The sequence below is a fragment of the Sarcophilus harrisii genome, chromosome 3, assembly GCF_902635505.1.
Source record: "Sarcophilus harrisii chromosome 3, mSarHar1.11, whole genome shotgun sequence".
In the NCBI taxonomy this organism is placed as follows: Eukaryota; Metazoa; Chordata; class Mammalia; order Dasyuromorphia; family Dasyuridae; genus Sarcophilus; species Sarcophilus harrisii.
In genome coordinates, this window is record NC_045428.1 from 68,484,983 (window position 1) to 68,507,697 (window position 22,715).

A 22,715-nucleotide genomic window follows, 5' to 3' on the forward strand; every position below is an offset into this window, starting at 1 on the left:
TATTGTCCATTAGTTCATGTACTAGGAATCCAATAATTCCTGCAAGTGTTGAAGTCCTGCAATAGTCTCATGAACAAATTTTCATCTCAAGGAATCCAATGATTCCTGCTGGTTTTCAAGTCCTGCAATAGTTTCATTATTAGCCATGCTCTTTCAGTGTCAGTGTTTCTTAGATCTTCTTTGTTTTGAGGTTTTTCTCCCTTTCTGTCTCTCTCCAAGTGTTCATTGCCACCCATTTGTTTCCTTCTCCACCTATAAGAATACAAGCAAACCCTCTTTCCCAGACAGTTAACCTATCTAATTCCCTTCTATTTACAACTTTTAGGATTTCTCCTCATTACTTGGCAATTATATTGAAGCTGTTTACACTGGACACTGCCCTGTTGGTTTAAAAAGCTGTATTCTCCCCAATTGTAATCCCTTTCTGTCATGTGACTGCTTTTTGCTGATAGATAACATCAGAGTCCTGACCTTCTAAAGACTCTCTGGGTGTAAACTCAGCTGCCATCATGCCCCACCTGTCTTTTATATGATATCTTGGGGCTGGGCCCTGCCTCTCATTTCCCTGGGTCAATCTACATTCTGAGGCCCAGTGAAAGCCTCGATTGCATTTTGGACATGGAGTTTTGGGTTTTCTCTCACTCTGTCTTAGTTTTGAACCCTGTCTTCTTAGGGAAGAGAGAGAGATTCAAGAGCTAGGTTCTACCGTTATGCAGTCAAGGCTATACTCATTTCCTCTTAATGTTTGATGGGATAAAGGTTTTTATCCATTTTAGACATAATTAGAATATCAGGAGCTTCTCTAGTACCTCCTTCCATTATGTCATCCTAGGTGCCTCCCCCATTAGGTCATCTCCTTCCAGGTACCACTCCCATTATGTCATTGTTCTTGTTACCCTATAAAAGAATCTTGTATCTGACATTTGCTGCTGGATTCTTGGAGATGATAGTCTCATTCAGCCCTGGGACCAAACCATGGATCCATTTGGTCCCAGTAAATCTCTTCATTAAATAAATTATTAAAATTTTCTCTAATCTCTATCTTGCTCAGTTTCTCCTGCATTACATCATAACTGACCACTGTATGGTAGGACCTTTCCTCGATGTAATTATGTCACTCTTTTTTTGTACCCAAGTTATCATTTGTGAAGGAAGAAGATTTTTGGAGCCAGGAATCATTCATAATCAAGGTCAATGGAAAATTTACTTTTTATATTGCTCTAATTTTGATATATGATATAATCCACTTTGACCTATGTGTGTGTCATACATATTAAATTTATTTTTACCAAATGTGGGCAAACATAACTATAGCATTCCTTAACTTCCTTAACTATGTACAGATATTATTGGGGGGGAGGGGGGATCCTCCTTTTCATTCTCTAGATAACTGCTAAATGAAATATTCAATTTCTTCTACCAATTAGAATATACTTGATAATAGCTTTTGTTAACAGACCCTTCAGCGACTGGATGACATGAATGCTGTCATATTTACTGTCTATAACTGTACCAATTTCTATTTGATGTGGAAGGAGGGCCTGTACAGTTTTTTATAGGCCTCCAACACTAAAGAAATCAAACATGATTTCAACAGGCTATTTTCTAGTTTATTTAGTAGAGGTTCATACAAAAGAAAATGGTGGTCTTTAGATTCTGAATTTAGGTATTAAAATATTTTCATCAAATCCCAGTCTTCAACTTCCCCATGTGAGATTGACCACTATGAGGTGTGAGTTAGTTTTATCCTCAGTAAAGAAGTCTATATCACCTTTGTGTTTGATTTCTTCCTATAAATACATGGGATGATAGAATCATGGTTCTGTATTTCCAATTTATTCAGGTTTCTGTCTTATTCTATTGGCATCAGGTGAATGCCAATTGGAAGGAGGAGTCCTTCTCATGGGCCAATGGCTGCCCAACTATCTTTAGCCTCCACTGCAGCTCCTTGAACCACTATCTTGTCAATTGTGGATGGAGATGGGAGCTATCAAACCACTCCTAGTCTGATGTTGACAATCTCAGGAGGCAGAGAAAACTGAAACAATGGTCATAGGTGGGAGAGCCAGTCCTTCCACTTAACTGCAATTAAATTTCTTTATATCCTCTGTTTTAATTTATAACAAAGATGCCAATATGTGTATAATTCATTTCCACAGTAAAATCTCATTTATTCAAAGTAAAAAAAAAAAAAAGTGTGCCAAGAGTACTAACAATGATTGTAGGCACTTTAAAAACTTGCTTCTTAGTAGCTATTGGTCCCCCTTATTACCTTTTGTCCATTGTTGCTGTAGACATTGAAGAAGCTACATAATTCTTTGTTTTTTGCATTTTTATCTGTTAGTCTGTCATCCAAAAATTCATCCTCTGATGGCCACTTTTCTGAATCTCACCAAACTTAGAAATGGTAGCCCATAGAATGCAGAGATTCCAGATTTTCAAAATCTTTCTGAATTGTCAAGACCTTTCCAAGTAAATATTCTGCTGTTCTAATCTTCAAGGAACCCAAATCTTCCAGAATCCTTCAAGAATAGAACTTTTTTTGGAGATGATATTTTCATGTTATTAACTCAGGAAAGGAGACTTGGGGGATCTGTGGCCATAAAATTAAATCTATGGTATTGAAAGAATTGTCCAATAGAAAAGCAATCAGAAATGAAGTCACAAGATCTGATTCTCTAATGCAAATTACTATATATGCACATAATTCAAGTTATCAAAATTCAATGACCATATATCTCTTTATGACTAAGCATACCTGCCTTGTCACTTAAGATTACTAGGTTGATAGTGATAGTGCTATATTTTACTTTCTGCTTACACAATTCCACCTGTGGCATTTTCTAAAACTGTGTTTATGGTAAATATCTAAATGCAGTTTTCACTAGTAATATAATTTTAATGCATATTCCTGAGGGCTTCAAACAATTAAAAAAGCTAATATTAAATAATTAAAACCTAGACTTCCCACATAGGCACTAAATAATGCATTTTCACACTGTCTGCTACTTCTTATTCATATGTATGTGTTAGACTGTTGTGTTCCCTAGGGGCACCTGGATGTCCCTGGCAAAGCTCAGACTCCCAGCACCTCAGAAGTTGCTCGTCTCCTCTACTGGAAGGTAGGATATTCAAGCTTAAGGAAGCTCAGCTGTTCAAATCTACCCAACTAATCAAAAGGATGTCATTTTTAGTGTCAGTAGTTTTAATAAACTCTCATCTTCTTGGTAGTTACTAGATATCGTCAATTAAGAAGACCACCAATAGAAACTTTTAATGAGGGCCCAGGGCACACTTTTAGTGCCACATTTTTATACTCTCTCTCAGAACTAACAAGGTATTTCAAGATGAACCAATCAGGAAATCTAACTTCTGGTATTTGTACCTTACATTCATCTGCTTCTCTTTGTCACATGTACAATTAATGTGTGTCATCTGTAATTGCACTCTCCCCTTTAATTTAATCAAATCTGCTTTGTTTCCATATTTATTAATTTACTCCTTTAAAATGACAAATTATGTTTCTGTACCACCTGTGATATTTCTTACAAAAATAACAAACCCAACATAGAAAAATCTCTGTTCCTTTTCCTTCAGCTTTCTACTAATTATAGTAGAGAAAAAAAAGCAACATACAGAACACATTCTTATGATCTACATGTATCCCAGAGCCTTATTGTATCATATAATCTTGAAATTACTGTTTACCATACAAGGAACAACATTTTCCCCCCACTATCTAAACTAAGCTATAATATAATACTCTTCTGCTAATTGTCCCATAAGAGTTAATTAAATGAAATATTCTTTCCTAGGATAAATATGTTAAAATATAGTTAAGTTCAAAAACATCATTAATATCCCCAATGCCATTAGTGATACCAGTACAATTTCAACCATCATCATCAACTTTTCTTTTGAGCAAACATTTTTTCCCTTATTCTCAAGGATGGATTAACTGTGTAGCAGCAACAAGATTTTGACTATATTGCTATTTTCAAGCTATACATAACTATCTACTAGGCTGGAGACTTGAGCTAATTGGAGAAGAGGAATATGAAATTAAGTTTTTTACTTTACAAAAAAATCGAAGCTTAGTTTATATACTCTCTTGACCCAGATAAGGCTTCATTTTATCACCCTAATCTACTTGTGTGAAATTTGAGTATAGCTTCTAATTGTACATTGTATGAGAGAAAAACGCTTAAGTTTCTCTGACCTTCAAGCAATGGCAGCACATTGCCACATATGCACAGACTTACTCTAGTAGCTTTTATGTAATGGTCTCCCTGTAGCTGCTTTAAGGTAGGAGAGCCTGCTCATTCCTCATTTACAGAGAAATTGTACCTGAAGACCTCTCAAATCCATTAGTTAGGGAACTTGCTGCAAAACCTTTCAATTCTCCTCTCTCTCCAGGAAGACCAATGAAGAGCAGGGAGGTAGGAAGGGAGAGGTGTGTGGAAGTCTAACAAGGCAGATCGATCAATAGTCAACAATCTACAGATAGAACAGGAACTTATAATCAGAGTATCATCAGAAATCTTGACCAGCCAAGGGATTTGAGCTGACCAGGGTCCCACAATCAATTCATATCAAAAATGGGACTTGAACCTTCGTGTTCCTGACTCATTAGTAGGTCCTTTATTCACTCTGGAACACTGACCCTCCTACCAGTTGTAATCTTTATACCCATGCTACAGTTTAAGGCATGTTCTTTTATCACACAATCAATGACTATGCCTGATAGAAGTCAATTTCAGATAATGGATGACCATTATTAAGTTGTCCCTCAGATTTCTATCTGTCACCTCAATATTCCAATTTTGTTTTGCTCCTTTCAACTCTTTTCATCTTTTGGGTCTGACCATACCTGGTACCTTATCTTTTTCCACTTTCCCATTTTAGAGTCTCCAGGTGGTTATAATAAGGGACTGCATAGCTCTGGATATAATTAAAGATTCCCTCACCGTTGATTTATGATGTTTATTTATTTAAATGATTGTCCCACATATTAAGTTGTGGTCATCTTGTCATATAACTTCTGTTCACTCTCATCATTCACTATTCCTTGCTTTTGCTATTATACTTACACAAACAAACCATTCTGCATATATATATGTAATTTGCTTTTCTCCTTTCTTCCCCTTCCCCCTTGATCCTACATAATCATGTCACATAAACAAAATCCATGAGATCAAGCAGTTACAACAGAACCTGATTTGCTAAAAATCACTTTGCATCAGTAAGAAAATAAATTAACATAACAATAACAATGAACTCACCCTTGCTGTGAAAGTAGCATCATTGATAGAATGAATATGACCATAAAGGGTTTGAGCACAACAACCCTAAGAAAATAACAACACAGAACATTAAATCAGTTGGAGTGAAAAAAAATGAAAAATAAAAAAGAGAATGTTTTTAGCAGATTCAAGTATAGAGTAACAATTTTAAAAAGAATTAATAAAAGAGGTAGGATTTTTTTTTAATAGCCTTTTATTTACAGGATATATACATGGGTAACTTTACAGCATTAACAATTGCCAAACCTCTTGTTCCAGTTTTTCACCTCTTACTCCCCCACCCCCTCCCCTAGATGGCAGGATGAGCAGTAGATGTTAAATATATTAAAATATAACTTAGATACACAATAAGTATACATGACCAAAATGTTATTTTGCTGTACAAAAAGAATCAGACTCTGAAATATTGTACAATTAGCTTGTGAAGGAAATCAAAAATGCAGGTGTGCATAAATATAGGGATTGGGAATTCAATGTAATGGTTTTTAGTCATCTCCCAGAGTTCTTTTTCTGGGCATAGCTAGTTCAGTTCATTACTGCTCCATTAGAAATGATTTGGTTGATCTCGTTGCTGAGGAGGGCCTGATCCATCAGAACTGGTCATCATATAATATTGTTGTTGAAGTATATAATGATTTCCTGGTCCTGCTCATTTCACTCAGCATCAGTTCGTGTAAGTCTCTCCAGGCCTTTCTGAAATTATCCTGTTGGTCATTTCTTACAGAACAGTAATATTCCATAATTTTCATATACCACAATTTATTCAACCATTCTCCAACTGATGGACATCCATTCAGTTTCCAGTTTCTAGCCACTACAAAAAGGGCTGCCACAAACATTCGTGCACATACAGGTCCCTTTCCCTTCTTTATAATCTCTTTGGGATATAATCCCAGTAGTAACACTGCTGGATCAAAGGGTATGCACAGTTTGATAACTTTTTGAGCATAGTTCCAAACTACTCTCCAAAATGGTTGGATTCGTTCACAACTCCACCAACAATGCATCAATGTCCCAGTTTTCCCGCATCCCCTCCAACAATCATCATTATTTTTTCCTGTCATCTTAGCCAATCTGACAGGTGTGTAGTGGTATCTTAGAGTTGTCTTAATTTGCATTTCTCTGATTAATAATGACTTGGAGCATCTTTTCATATGACTAGAAATAGTTTCAATTTCTTCATCTGAGAATTGTCTGTTCATATCCTTTGACCATTTTTCAATTGGAGAATGGCTTGATTTTTTATAAATTAGAGTTAATTCTCTATATATTTTGGAAATGAGGCCTTTATCAGAACCTTTGACTGTAAAAATATTTTCCCAGTTTATTGCTTCCCTTCTAATCTTGTCTGCATTAGTTTTGTTTGTACAAAAACTTTTCAGTTTGGTATAATCGAAATTTTCTATTTTGTGATCAGTAATGATCTCTAGTTCTGCTTTGGTCATAAAGACCTTCCCCTTCCACAGGTCTGAGAGGTAAACTATCCTATGTTCCTCTAATTTATTAATAATTTCATTCTTTATGCCTAGGTCATGAACCCATTTTGACCTTATCTTGGTGTACGGCGTTAAGTATGGATCAATGCCTAGTTTCTGCCATATTAGTCTCCAATTTTCCCAGCAATTTTTATCAAACAGTAAGTTCTTATCCCAAAACCTGGGGTCTTTGGGTTTGTCAAAGACTAGGTTGCTATATTTGTTGACTGTTTTATCCCTTGAACCTAATCTATTCCACTGATCAACTAATCTATTCCTTAGCCAGTACCAAATAGTTTTGGTAACTGCTGCTCTATAATATAATTTTAGATCTGGTACAGCTAAGCCACCTTCATTTGATTTATTTTTCATTAATTCCCTTGAAATCCTTGACCTTTTGTTTTTCCATATGAACTTTGTTGTTATTTTTTCTAGGTCATTAAAATAGTTTTTTGGGAGTCTGATTGGTATAGCGCTAAATAAATAGATTAGTTTAGGTAATATTGTCATCTTTATTATATTTGCTCGCCCTATCCAAGAGCATTTAATATTTTTCCAGTTGGTTAGATCAGACTTAATTTGTGTGAAAAGTGGTCTGTAATTTTGCTCATAAAGTTTCTGATTTTCCCTTGGCAGATAGATTCCTAAATATTTTATATTATCAGTAGTTACTTTAAATGGAATTTCTCTTTGTAACTCTGACTGTTGGATTTTGTTAGTGGGGATTTTTTAATGGTAAAGAAAAATCAGTCAAATAGTGAACCAAACATTATTCTTAATTTTTACCACCAATAATCACCAATTATTGATTAAAGTATATATTACTAAGATCATTTGCCAGTGTGAAAGAGATCTCATTTTCTGTTTCATTATTTTGATGTTATTATCCCCCCTTTTGCACTTCTGCAGACATGAGATGATATTAGTTAAGATGCCTCATCCTGTAACCAGAAGTCAATGGAACAATTACTGAGCAACAGGGGCCCTGAAACATTCCCAAATGAGAGTCAGAAATTGTTCAAAAAAGGGATTTCAAGAGTATTTCATATTGATACTGGTATTCACAGTTAATAATTTGACAGATTTGGAAAAATGACCCACAATCTGTACAAAAAAATACTGGCATGCTATAACTAGGATATTAGTTTGGCTGACAATATTAGGAAACATGGGTTTATAACAATTGTTTCCTCTAATTACATTCATTTTCTTATATTTCCTTAGTTTTAACCATATACAACCTATAAGAATAATTACAAGGATATCCATAAATTGAGATATTCTAATTTAAGAGCAATTGATATCCAAAAATGTATGGTTATTCAAAACAATTTGAAAAAGGATTTCATTTGAGGGAATCTCAGTCATAGAAGATTATAGGACTGACTACATATTAGATAAATGTTATTTATTGATATTACCATAGATTTTTAAAAACGTTAAACTATAGCTTCCTCCATGTAGACTGAGTCTGAGTGATTAATTTCCTGATAAACAATATGAAATTTCCTCCCAAAATTTAAATTTCAAAAAAAAAACCGTAGGTCATTTTGGCACCATTTGAATATTGCCTCACAGTTATTATTTCTTGGTCCTCATAACTTCCCAGAAATAGAAAAGAAAAAGAGTTCCAAAGATATTAAAGGCTAATACCTAAAAAAACATATAATTAGTTTTTGAAAAGTCATCTTAGTAAATCATCTTGTTAATTATCTATGAGAATTAAAATATGAAACAGTAATGTATAACTCTACATGCAAAGATAAATGCTAAAAATTTTTTAGCAAACTTGAAATTTGCATAATGTTGGTCTTTTACATGCCTTAAATCTCAGTTTCACTACTGAATTAATATACCATTCTACACTGGATCCTTTTCTAAATTAAGAACTTCCAAACTAATAGGTATGGAAAATGTAGTTTTCAGTATTTGGTCTGCCAAAGTTTAATTCAACGTGAACCTCTAAGGCTCACTTGAAAAACCTTGGAAATAGGGGATTATAATACAAATGCTGACAGGTCACATTTGTGCTACTATACAAAACTTGACTCAAAGATAAATGTTTCATGAATTTGGAAAAAAATGAAAAAGCTTTTCTATTTCAGCTTTGTTCCTAAGATGAAAGTGAATTTCTTCTTTATTGTTACACACTGAACTTGAGTTACAAATATTTCAGTGTTGACTGCCTTAATCAGAAGCAAATTCAAACAAGAACATGAACATATGGGATTGTTTCTTTGGTGGATTCCTATCAGAGTTGTTATATTTTAAAATGGCAAGATTTTTTTTTTTTTAAGAATAAGGGTTGAAAACACATGGCTATTTATTATGTTTGTAGTTTATGGATAACACAAATGTGATTTAACATGATTTTCATTTTTACATGAATATTACATCTGAAATTAAGGTAAGTCATCTTCATACATCATATCCATTGGTATAAACTGAGCAAGCTCATTAATAAATTTTCAGATTGTCAAATGAATATAAGGTTTATTTCTTAGATTTAAAAAAAAAACCCAACAACTTTATTTTCAATTAAGAAATCAACAGGAGTCAGCTGTAGGAAATTAGTTAATGCAGTTGAGAAAACCCCTGCCCTAAATCTTGAAAACCAAACATTATATTTGCAGTAATGTTATATTTAGAGAATATCCTGGGGGAAAGGTGGTATTCATAGATTATTTGTTATATAGCAGCTACTTTATTAGGCAAATTCATTCATTCAAGTGTTTATTAGTTACCTACTGTGTGCAAGGTACTTTGTTAGGCATTGGATATTAAAATGCTGGTGAGTTGGTCTAATTTTTCCAAAGCCATGAGATAATAAATAACAGAATAAGGATAGTAAGTTAGATCCTCTGATTTGAAATGTGGAGCTCTCTTTCTGCAACTATGTCTGAGCCGATGTTACATCATACAGATGTTACTATTTAAAGAAATCAAGAATAAAGTGAATAAAAATAAAATACACCTTTACGCTTCTCATCCAATAAAATAATCATCAAAAATATTAACAAAAGATACAAATCTAAATGGAAACTAAATAATGATATTTTAAATCCAGGTTAATGAACCTGCATATTTTTTTTTAAAATTGAAAAAGAACAATAAAATAATTTATTTTTATATAGCCAGAATAATTTTCGGAGGACATTTATGTATCAAAAAGCATATTAACATATTACAAAAAAGAATCAATTGAACACACAATAAAAATAACTAAACAACCAATTACAGCAACAAACCAAATAATCAACAACAAACTCCAAAATAATCATGAAAGAAAGGAAAAAATAAATAAAACATATAATAGCATTTTTTTGAAGACTGAAAAAATCTGTAAACTATGAGATGGCTCACAAAAAGGAAGTAAAATTAAAGTGATCAAGTTGTCAAAACAAAGATGAACAATGTGAACTCACAAAAATAGAAAAGAAATAAAAGGCACTATCAGAAGCAGAAGTCAACATAGAAAATTATATATCAGCTAAATACAAAAAAAAAGATTATCCACAAAAATATAAAGTATCAAAATGACAAAATAAAAATTGAAACCTTAAGCAATTCAACCTCAGAAAGAGAAACTGAGAAAATATACATGACCTATCAATTAAAAGGGAGATTTAAAATTAATTTTATCCAATTTTCAAAGAGCAATTAATATCCAGGACACCAAAAATCATCAATTCAAAAAACAAATAAATAGATAGATAAATAGAAAATAAATGAAGGAGCATTACCAAACTCATTTTATGAAATAAATATTGTCCTGTTATACAAGCCAATCAATTAATAACAGTCACTACTAAGTACTTACTAGGTTCCAAGCACTATGCTAAGTCATGTAGATAAAGAGAAAGACAAAAACATATAGTTCTTGTTGTTGAGGATATTCCAATGGAGGTGACCTTATGTTTAAAAAAATGATGTATGTATAATACACACAGAAAGTAATTTCAAAGGAGAGACATTAGCAGTGGTAGAAAAATATCTCCTGAAAGTGGAAATTTGAGCCAAATCTTTTATTTATTTATTTATTTATTTTTATTTAATAGCCTTTTATTTACAGTTTATATGCATGGGTAACTTTACAGCATTAAAAATTGCCAAACCTCTTGTTCCAATTTTTCACCTCTTACCCCCCACCCCCTCCCCCAGATGGCAGGATGACCAGTAGATGTTAAATATATTAAAATATAAATTAGATACACAATAAGTATACATGACCAAACCGTTATTTTGCTGTACAAAAAGAATCAGACTCTGAAATATTGTACAATTAGCTTGTGAAGGAAATCAAAAATGCAGGTGGGCATAAATATAGGGATTGGGAGTTCAATGTAATGGTTTTTAGTCATCACCCAGAGTTCTTTCTCTGGGTGTAGCTGGTTCAGTTCATTACTGCTCCATTGGAAATGATTTGGTTGATCATTTGAGCCAAATCTTAAAAGAAACTCAGTAAATAGAGGAAAGAGAACATTGTAGGGTTTATGACAACATGGATGAGACCTCCACTACCATGGAAAACATTATATTTAAGGGAAAAAACAAGGCAACTATTGCTAGGCTGTAAATTACATGAAAAGAAGACAATTGTAAAGGTAGCAAGGAACGAAGTTGTGAAGGGTTTTAAAAGTCAAACACATGATTTGACATTTGGGTGTTGGAGGTAATGAGGAAATACTAGAGTTTTTTGAGAGGAGAATTTGATCTGTACTTTAGAAAATTACTCTGATAACCGAGTGCAGGATAAACTGCAGCAGGGAAAGACTTGAGGAAAGAAGTCAACCAGGAGAATATTGGAATAGGATATAGGAATATATAGGAATAGGCAAAGGAAAAAGCAGATAAAGAAAAATCAAGTGACAAAAATAAGTAAAAATGTATTAAAGACCATAGTGTATATTTTACAATTTCATTATGAAAAGATGAATTTATATCAGGGGTTAAAAATTAGGAAAACATTTACCATAATGATTTATTTAAATAACAAAATGATATCATTATACCAAAAGACAAAGAAAAACAATTTACTCAAATATAATACTCATTTGTTATAAAATTTTAAAAAGTACAGTCTTGGAAAAGATATTCTCATATGGTATGTATACATAGACATGTTCATGCATTGATATGTATAGGTTTGTATATATATATATATATACACACACATATATATATAATATATGCATATATATGCAAGTGAGTATGTATCTATCATTTTCAGTGGAGAAATACTGGACATTTTCCTAGTAAGCTCTGAAGTTAATCAAGTACTCTCATTCTTTCTACTATTATTAAACAAAATACCAGAAATGTTAACAAAAAATGATAATAAAAACAAATTATTCCTATTCACTGATTATATATGGTGATTTACCCAGTGATGCCCCCCAAAATAATAACAAAATATGACAAATTAAAAATTAGGGGGAAAACAGCTAATTGAAACAATTGGTTGCTTCAGTAAAATGTCAGGATCAATAATAATAGTGATAATTCACAAACCAGCATTTCTGTATAATGCGAAAAATAAAATTTAGTGATAGAGAACATCCATAAAATTATGGGCTATAAAATAATAACATTTGGTGATTAACCTATGAAGTTAGAATCAGAATTTACATGGTTATAATTACAAAATACTTTATAAAAAAATAAAGGTCTTAGCTAATTGAAAAATTAGTCATTGCCCAAGTTTGAGCCCTGACAATCTAATTAACATGATTGATACCACTTAAATTAAGGATGATATTCCCTGTAGTAATATCTCCACCTGCTCATGCCAGAGTCATTGCAAGCCAAGTGTGTTCCAAAGAGAACTATTCACATCCCTCCCCCCGCATAAACTCACTCTTCTATTTTTTTCCTATTTGTGTTGAGGATACAACTGTCCTTTGAGCCTTGCAATTTCAGCTTTTCACTTGACTATTTTTAGTTTTTCTTGTTCCACTTCCAAATGATGGTTCTTATCAATTCTTTCTCCACAAAAATCTCTTTTGTCCATCCCTTTCTCACAGGGTCATTGCTGTAGTTCAAGCATTATTCTCATTTGTCACCTGGACTATTGCAACAGTTTCCTAACTGGACTCTGGTACTAGTCTATCTCCTCTCCATCCTATCTTCCACATAGTTTCAAAAATAACCTTCCTAGCTCATATCTTACCTTGCCACTTCCTTGCTCAAGAAACTTCATTTGCTCTTTACTGGATCAAAGAGAAAATACAAATTCCTTTGCTTTGCATTTAAAATCCTTCACATTTTGCTTGAGCATGTCCAGGAATATTGCATATTTTATCCCTTCGTGCATTTAACATATACCCCCTCTTTTTCTTAGGATATTTGGGTTTTTTTAAATTTTTATGGTTCAGTTTAGCCCTTTGGTTATCACTCTGTCCTCTCAAATTATCATGTTTTATCTTTACCTATATTCACACATTGTAATAGAATACAAATTCCTTAAAAACAAGAACTTTTTCCCTTTCATTCTTGCTTCCTCAGCACCTTTCACAGTGTCTTATGTAATACTGTTTTATACATATCACAGCCCACAATAAATGCTTATTAAATTAGACTGGAGTCTACTACAACTAGACTCCAAATCAGAAATGTGATCAGCTACCCAATCCACCTTGCTAGCCTTCTTCCCTTGCCTTGGATACATAGGCCAATGGCATATAGAAAGCTATATATTCTCTTGACTAATGCCCAAGAAAATGGTGTAGAAGTCAATACTTGACTTCAGATGATACGCAAGGGTCCTCAAACTTTTTAAATAGGGGGCCAGTTCACTGTCCCTCAGACTGTTGGAAGGCCGGACTATAGTAAAAACAAAAACTTTGTTTTGTGGGCCTTTAAATAAAGAAACTTCATAGCACTGGGTGAGGGGGATAAATGTCCTCAGCTGCTACAACTGGCCCACAGCCATAGTTTGAGGACCCCTGAACCTGGTATTAAATTACTTAGCACAATGGGGATAATAATAGCACCTGCTTTTCAGGATTTTGTAAAGATCAGATAAATAAATATTTGCAAAATATCTTGAAAACTTTAAATCCCCATATAAATTTAGGTATCATCAATATTGTTGTCCATCATCATCACTATCTTCCTCCTCCTGTTCCTGTTCCTCCTCATCATCAACAATCTGATATGAGATTATTAGAACTTTATAATTAGAATGCTTCACTTGGCAAGTAATCTCTCACTAAAGGTCATAAGTGGACAGGAAAGGAAAAAAGAAAATATAACATTTTGCCATATTACAAATCACTTCCAACAGGATAGATGTTTCTATTGCAAGAGTGGCTGTAACTTTAGGATATGGTTGGCTCTTTACAACTCCACACTTTTATCCAGGATCATTAGAGCACAGCTGGCTTAGTTTTTCCACATATGTGGCAGCTTCAAGTTGTAAATTTGTTAAAAAGAAGTCCCTACATAATTTTTGCTAATATAATCAGATTGGTATATTCAAGTTGAAAAGAGAGATATCATTAACACTGTTCTTAGTCATTATTAGATTAAATGAATACCTAAACAAGTCTATGAAAGATCTATCAGAGCTTTTAAAATGGTGAATTTGTTTTAATTAAGACCAGTTAAATAATCAAATCAATTCTAATTAATCTAATTTATTAATGTTCGTTTTCCTGGGCCTCAGAAACTTATGATGTCAGTATTTGACATGCATAGCAATTGTTATTGTCTTTTATTCCTCACTCTAGAAGGAAACACGATGCAATTAGTGTGAATTGGAGGTCCCAGGTCCAAATTCTCACCCTAGGCATGTTACCTAATATCTCTGGGCTTTATTTTTCATCTGTAAAAAAAAGATTTCAATTAGATGGTCCTTAAGGTTATTACCACTTCTGGTCTAGGATCCAGGGTGAACCACAAAGAAAAATTAAGTTGTATTACCAGGGTGAAGAAAAGCTTCCATACAATATCCTGATAGTTGTTTTGAATGGTAAAGAAAGAGAAAGAAAGAGAAAGAAAGGAAGAAGGAAGGAAGGAAGGAAGGAAGGAAGGAAGGAAGGAAGGAAGGAAGGAAGGAAGGAAGGAAGGAAGGAAGGAAGGAAGGAAGGGAGGGAGGGAGGGAGGGAGGGAGGAAGGAAGGAAGGAAGGAAGGAAGTGAAAGAGAGAGAGAGAAAGAGAGAAAAAGAGAAAGAATGAAACTAATATTCTACTCTTTGAAAATGAATGGGCTTCCCTCTGGACATTTTTTTCATAGAAACATTTTCTCCAACAAATATAAAACACAAAATTTGAAGTACCAGAACTGAGATTTGAGCTATTAAAAGCCTATCTGGACATGTGAATTTGTCTGTTGTGGTAGTTTTTTTTTTCAAAAATTCTATATTATTTTTACCTCTAAAAAGTTATTTCTCTATTGGAAAACCTAATGAAATTAATTTTGAAAAGCTTATCATGAGTCATATGTTTAAGGAAATAAGAGTTTTAGGGCATGTCAAGCTAATGTGGTGTCAGGATTAGGGGGGAAAATTTCTTTGTCTTTGTTGAAGGACATTGAGAGCTCAAATTAAAGGTAAAAGTCCACTTCAGTGAGTTCTGATAATGAGAAAAAGCAATTCATAGCTCAGAACAAATAGACTGTAAAGCTCAACAATTTTCCCTCGATTTCTGTCCCACAAACAATTACCCCCTCCCACCATCTTAGTTGGAAATCCTAGTGCACTAAACTCCAAAAATTGTCTTATATTGTTCGGTATTGATTTTATTGCATGCTTAAGGGTGGTTGTTATTTAGCTGAGAAAAAAGCTGCCTGTTTATGTTGGCAACACAGCTCTTTCTGAGGTTTCTGAATAGATTTTTCACTCATTTTTTCTCATATTGCAATGTCAATATGTGTTTTCACTTCACTTTTTCTATAATTCTGAATAAGATATAAAAAGTCACTTCAGAGAAAATATCAAAGATCGGAAATACTGTATATTTCAATTACAAGGTGATCAAGAGAACAATATAAAAACAAAAACAAAAAAACTATAATTAAGAAAAAACTCAAAAAACTAAACTAGTTTGTTGGCTGAGTTATTTGTATAGAAGTCATAAAATAAAGACTAGGAATTTCAATTTGATATGGAAAGTGAAAGAAAAGTATAGATTTTCACAAATTATCATAGAATTTATCTCATATTTCAGGCAAAACATGATCAAATTATAATTTTGACTATTTTCATCTTTCAGCCCTTCCATGTGTTGAGAAAGTTTGATCTTGAGATGGCAAAAATACTCTTTTTCACTCACTGAAAGTACTCATCCAATTTTAACAAAAGTTCTGAACTAGAAGTCAGGGGACCTGAGCCATCTAACCCTGGCCCTGCTTACTAACATATACTTCCAATAAGCTATGTGACATTGAACAAGTGACCTAATCTCTTTCAATTACTTGAAAAAATTTAAGAATTTTTGTTGGAAATAACAGAAAGATAAGAAAGGAATAGTATTGTTCATTGAAATGGATAGATCAATGATAGTACACTATATCTTCAACTGATACATATTTTTTTCTTTTGTCTTTATCAAAAGCTGTGAACTTTAGGCTAGGACAATAAAACAAAAACTGGTTAATAACAGTTGAAACCTTAACTATATGAGGAGACAAGAAGAGTATATCCTCCATGAGTTCAAGTCATCAGGCTTGAATGAATTACATTCCAGGATACTTATGGAATTGATATGATTGGTTGCATTGTTGATGAACTTTAAAAAATGTAAAAACAGAAAAGGTGTTACAGCAAGAGAAATGGGCAAATGCAGTTAATATTCAAAACAGACATGCTAGATTATTTAAACTATAAACCAATAAAATTATTTTTGATTCTTGGCAAAATTCTAAAATGCATTATGGAAGAGATGGCCTATAAATTCAAGTCACTTGGTCAAGGTGAGACAATAAGTGTCAGAATTTGGACAGGTCTTCTACCTTCAAGATCAGTATTTTTTCTCCTATTTAATTCATTCTTTATTGACCATCAATAATATGTCATGATAGATATGTGTGGTGATGACCTTCAATTACTGAAGTCTTTGATGGTAAAATATTTTCTTAGGTGAATTCTACAAAGTTGGAAAAACAAGTATAAAATATAAGAAATGAGAAACTAAATGATTTCAAAAGTACATGGAAAAGACTTACATGAACTGGCTCAGGGTGAATATGATTTATACAAAATATAAAAATATAAAAAACAAACAATGAATAATCAAACAAGCAGAAGCAAGTGGCAGTCCTGTTTGTAGTGGCTAGAAGCTGGAAAATGAATGGATGCCCATCAATTGGAGAATGGCTGAGTAAATTGTGGTATATAAATATTATGGAATATTATTGTTCTGTAAGAAATGACCAACAGGACGAATACAGAGAGGATTGGTGAGACTTACATGAACTGATGCTGAATGAAATGAGCAGAACCAGGAGATCATTATATACCTCAACAACAATACTGTATGAGGATGTATTCTGATGGAAGTGGATTTCTTCAACGAAGAGAAGATCTCACACAGTTTCAATTGATCAATGATGGACAGAAGCAGCTACACCCAAAGAAAGAACACTGGGAAATGAATGTAAACTGTTTGCATCTTTGTTTTTCCTCCCGGGTTATTTATACCTTCTGAATTCAATTCTCCCTGAGCAATAAGAGAACTGTTCGGTTCTGCAAACATATATTGTATCTAAGATATAATGTAACCTCTTTAACATGTATAGGACTGCTTGCCATCTGGGGGAGGGGGTGGAGAGAGGGAGGGGGGAAATCGGAACAGAAGTGAGTGCAAGGGATAATGCTGTAAAAAATTACCCTGGCATGGGTTCTGGCAATAAAAGTCATTAAAAAAAAAGAAAAGAAAAAAAAAGAATATTAGGACAAATCATCCTTACCTAAAAGCACACCAGAGGCTTAGGAATCATTATCAAAGTTGAAAAAGGGAAAGCAAAGCAAGCAGAAACTTTTGATTTGATAATTAATTTTAGCAATTGATTTTATAGATTTTATATAAGCTTAATACTCAGTTAAAAAGTGATAACAATATTGATCATGAAAAAAAGATAGGTTTTACTTTCATTTATTACAAAATTTTACCTATTAATCTCAACTTTTAACTTTGTCCAATAAAATTCATTATTATGCATGATTGAAATATGAAGATGAAATATGAAATATGAAATGTTTATCAAAATGGAACACAAGCACTTCCAGGCTTTCCAAAACATATGGAAGTGATTTTCTTTTGTGTTTTTATTAATTTTATTACCTTTATTTTTCACAGTTTTGGTAAATAATCTTGTGAAATTTAAACTGGAATTCTCTTATAGTAAAGTTTTTTTTTTCCCCCCTGGCAGTTTGAAAATGTTTCTTTGCCCTCATAGCTCTAAAACTTGGAAAGGGATGTGTCTGAATAAGGTAAACTTAAATTTTTTTTTCTTTTAGTACCAGGGGGTCATAAAGAAGATTGAAATCTGGAAATTGCCATTCAAGTGTTTTTTTTAATCATGATTTTTTTTCTGAAGTTTGTCAATCCTTTGATTTTCTCATCAAGTCTGTTTTTAGAGCGAGTTGTTTTGCTTGATAGAATGTTCAAATGTACTTACAATTTTGCTATATTTTAATTTTTTCTAGTAGTTTGATTCCATTTTTGTGTTTCTCTTTCATTTCCATTTTCATATTTAAATTGATTTACAAAGATTCACCACTTAAGCTAAACCACTGATTCTCTTATTTATTGTTTTCTCTTATTTAAGAAACCTCACTTTTTCTTTGATTCTTCTATTGAGCTTTTTGAAAATTCTTTTGGTTCTTGTTGAAGTCCATTATCATTTCTGTAGATAGAGCTTTAGTTATTGCATTGTGATTTCTAGTCTTTCTCTTTGTATTATTTCATTCCGTGATGTTCAAACCTTCATGGTATTAATAGGGATTCTTTGTTGTTGTTTAATTATTTATTTGTTTCACCCACCCATTATTTGTTTTCCCTTTGGTATTTTCTTTTGGTGAATTTCTCTCATTTCCTCCCATTTTTATTGTCATTTTTCATTTATTTGAATTTGGGCAGAATATTTTAAGGTGAGGAAGAGAAAGTAGGTCTAGATCCATTGATTCCACTCAGTCTTACTGCTGAAGACTCTCATTAACTGAGGCCAAAATAAGTGAAGTGATATGATGGTATGACTTCCTAAATATGACACATAGTAATTAAGTAACAAAAGCAATAATCTTACTGAACCTAAACTTTAAATATATAATATATATATATATACACACACACACATATAAGGCATCAAAATTTCATATACACACATATATAGAAAGATATAGATACACACATATATAAATAAATATACATGTATATATACACACATATATAAATATGCATATATATCAGTAGTTAGAAACTAAAATGGATGGAGATATGTTAAATATGCTAAATATATGTATACATATAGAATAATATGCTATTTATATAAAATTATATGGACAATTATATTAATATACATATATAAATATATAAATGCCCATATTTATACATATATAATATATATCATATATTATATATTAATATAAATATGTAAAGATATTATATGTAAATATATCTTATATAATTGTCCAATTATAAATATAGATATACACATATATGTAAATACACACACACACACATATATATATATAATTAAACATTATTAGAATAGTAAAGATAGATTCAATGTAATTTTGGATTGATCAGGCTTTATGAAAACATGTTGCAAGAGGTTGGAGAAAAATATCTGGGTCTGAGAAAAGAGAGAAGGATAGGACCATGTTGACAAAAACAAATGGAAGCCAATAAGGGCTGATAAAAAAAAATACTATCTTAAACTTATTTGTTTCTGATTTATGAGGACAAGGAAAGCTCTGTGAGTGAAGAGAATAGGATTAGATTTTTAAATAAAATAAGTTAACATAACTAAAAGTTATTTTTAAAAGAAAAAACATGTTTTCAGCTGTCAGTGAGGAAAATTAATAATAATAACCTTTAATGTTAACAAAGTGTACTCATCCATAAAATGAGAAAATTATGTATTAGATATGTAGGATACATAAATTATATAAGAAACATTTAGTATGAAAGCTACATATAAAATCATAAAGAACCATAAAGACTTAAAACATGTGCAACCACCTGTTTTTAATAATACAATGTTATGGAAATGCTTGTTCTATTTGATAAATTGAAATTAAAATAAATAAAAAGTTAAAGAATAGCAGACAAAATAAAAAAGAGGGACTAAATTAAGATTTAAGATTTACTATGCTTAAGCTACTTTCAAAAAAATAGGAATGCCATTTTTGAATTCAAATAAGGTGATACTCAAAATATACATATAGAACTGATAAAAATAGGAAAATTATATCCATTATAAAGATGCATTTATACAGTGCATACAAGTTCATGTTTGTATATGTATACATTTGTGAATACATGCAACATACATGCATGTACACATACATAAACTACACATACATAAACCTCAGTATACACAGTGGTACTTAAGCACTTGTATGTTTGGAAACTTTTAAAATATGTGTATGTATATATATCCATATGCATATATGTATATATAATGTGGGTATACATATTCTATAATATATTTCACATATATGTGAGAGTTATTGAATGGCAAAGCATAAGTATTTAGAGAAAAATGTACCTGAAATACAAAAGAGTTAGTTATTAAGACTATAAATATAGATAAATTCCAAGTATCTTTTGGATTATGAGAAATATAATGTGAGAAAAGAAAGAAAAAAGTATATATATGCGAAAAAATTTGGAAAACTAGATAATAGGAATTTAGCAATCAATGTTTATTTGATAACCCCTAAGAAAACACCTAGAAATATTAAAAATCATAAACAAAATTCAAATCAAAAATTGAAATAACTTGTAAAAGAACAAGCTGTTTAAAAAACAAATAAAAATCAATAAAATTCTAAAGAAATTGATGGAAAAGAGAGCTTTGTAAGCTGTTAGTGAGCTGTTAGTGAGCTGACCCTCAAATAGAGCAATTTTTCATGATGACAATTAGAGGACAACTTTAACAGAAAATGTATGTCTCTATGTATATAAAAGTATGTGTATAAGGATGTATATATATTTGTGCTGTAATTTCATGGCGATATCCTTATACTAACATAAGTAGCACATATTATATAATAGATGATTAAATATTTGTAAAAGTTAAAGTTATATATAAATAGTATTTTTAATATTAGCTATCATTTAACATATATCTATGATAAAATTATTTTATAAATCAAAAAAGTCCTATATGCAAGGGACCTATAATAATAATTGTTAGGATTTACATGCACCGATATATTATTTTTATGACATCTCAAAAAGAACAGGCACTAAAAAACTTGGGGAGTAAATTATAAAATTAATATTAATGTAAAATAATTAATTATTTAATATACAAATGACAATAAATTTTATTTATGTATATATTAATATAAATATATTTAAAATATAATATAGTATATTATATAGAGCATTATATATAATATATGAATATAATATTTTAAAATATAATGTATTTATAAATGTTAATATAAGAAAATGAATAAAATGATATTGCTTTTATTTTCAACAAAAAAAGATGATCATAACATTAAAACCTTCTGACATATGATACTTATTTCTCATTTCTAGAAAATATATTTTATGGTCTATCATGGACTGAATATCTTGGATTAAAAATATGAAAAGAAAATATTGCTTTCTTTTAGACAATTGTAGATGATTTTTACAGTAGATCCCATCTTCGTAGTAATATAACTGACTAGAAAATGTAAAGATGCTATTTTATTTAAGGATGTTCTATTATTTGTTGATTACAATAAAATATATTTTTGCTTCAACTGAGTAAAATGCAATTTTAAAAACTTCAATTCAACAAGGTGTCTCTCTTGCATATTTAAAGACTTTTGAGCTTTTTTTTGAGGGTAACTTCTACTTAAGTTTCCCTTGGAAATTCTGTGCCCTCAGATACATTTTGCCATAAGTTGGGCCAGTAGAGAAAGGTAATGATGGAGTGCTGGGCCAAAGGAAAAAATTTACATCCCAGGCCCTGTGGTTTTTATTCTCCTACATACCCCAAGGGTCTACAATGTCTCACAAATGAAAAGAGAGAGAGAGAGAGAGAGAGCACACAAAGAAAATATTCAGCAGAAATATGCTTAAGATTTGAATTAATTTATATTAACAATGAAAATAAAAATCTTGGAACTTAGCTAAAATGTTCTTTCTCCCAATTCTCTTGGAATGATAATGGTAACATCTCCACTTTATATGATATTACATGATAGGAGCTTATATTTTACTTTATTCTTCTTTGACTATGAATACCTGAATTTGTACAGTTAGATTTTATCATTGCTCTTCATCTGTCAGCCTTATATATACACAGAAACTTTTGTGTAGAGACTGTTATAATTATTGTGACTTTCTATGACATTATTAAATAGGGCACAGATAGAAGAAAAATCCTTGGGAAAAATGCTGACTGAATTGTATTTTTTAAAAAATGTATGGGAATAATATGTTTTCCAATAGCTTTTTGTAATAGAGTTTGAGACTTTGGGAGAACAGAATATTAATAATTAAAAACATTAGATTGTTGACCTTTTTCAGAGTTCATAAACAAGTAGAGTTTTCTCATTGTTACAAATTCCTTATCTTGGAATTGAAGACCCTCTTCATTTTGGTTCTATCTACCTTTCCAGACTTATTTTACTCTACTAACCTTTTTGAACTCTCATGTTCCATGGGGTTATAAGCTTTTTATTTTTTTGTATTTTATTTTACATTGTTCTGTCTCTTTGTATCCCACATTCCCTTTCCCACTTTGGGCATTTCTTATGATCAGCAA

The 22,715-nt window shown here is 31.6% G+C and overlaps 1 protein-coding gene across 3 annotated transcripts in view; it reads right to left on the bottom strand.

Moving 5' to 3' along the window:
* The window catches only part of SPAG16 (sperm associated antigen 16), a 1,146,423-nt gene that overhangs the window by 360,846 nt on the left and 762,862 nt on the right, over nt 1-22,715 (bottom strand). For all 3 annotated transcript variants that reach the window (XM_031958103.1, XM_031958102.1, XM_031958104.1), the window contains exon 14: nt 5,283-5,348. In XM_031958103.1, the coding sequence (XP_031813963.1) occupies nt 5,283-5,348 (66 nt within the window). The remainder of the gene's footprint in view (nt 1-5,282; nt 5,349-22,715) is intronic.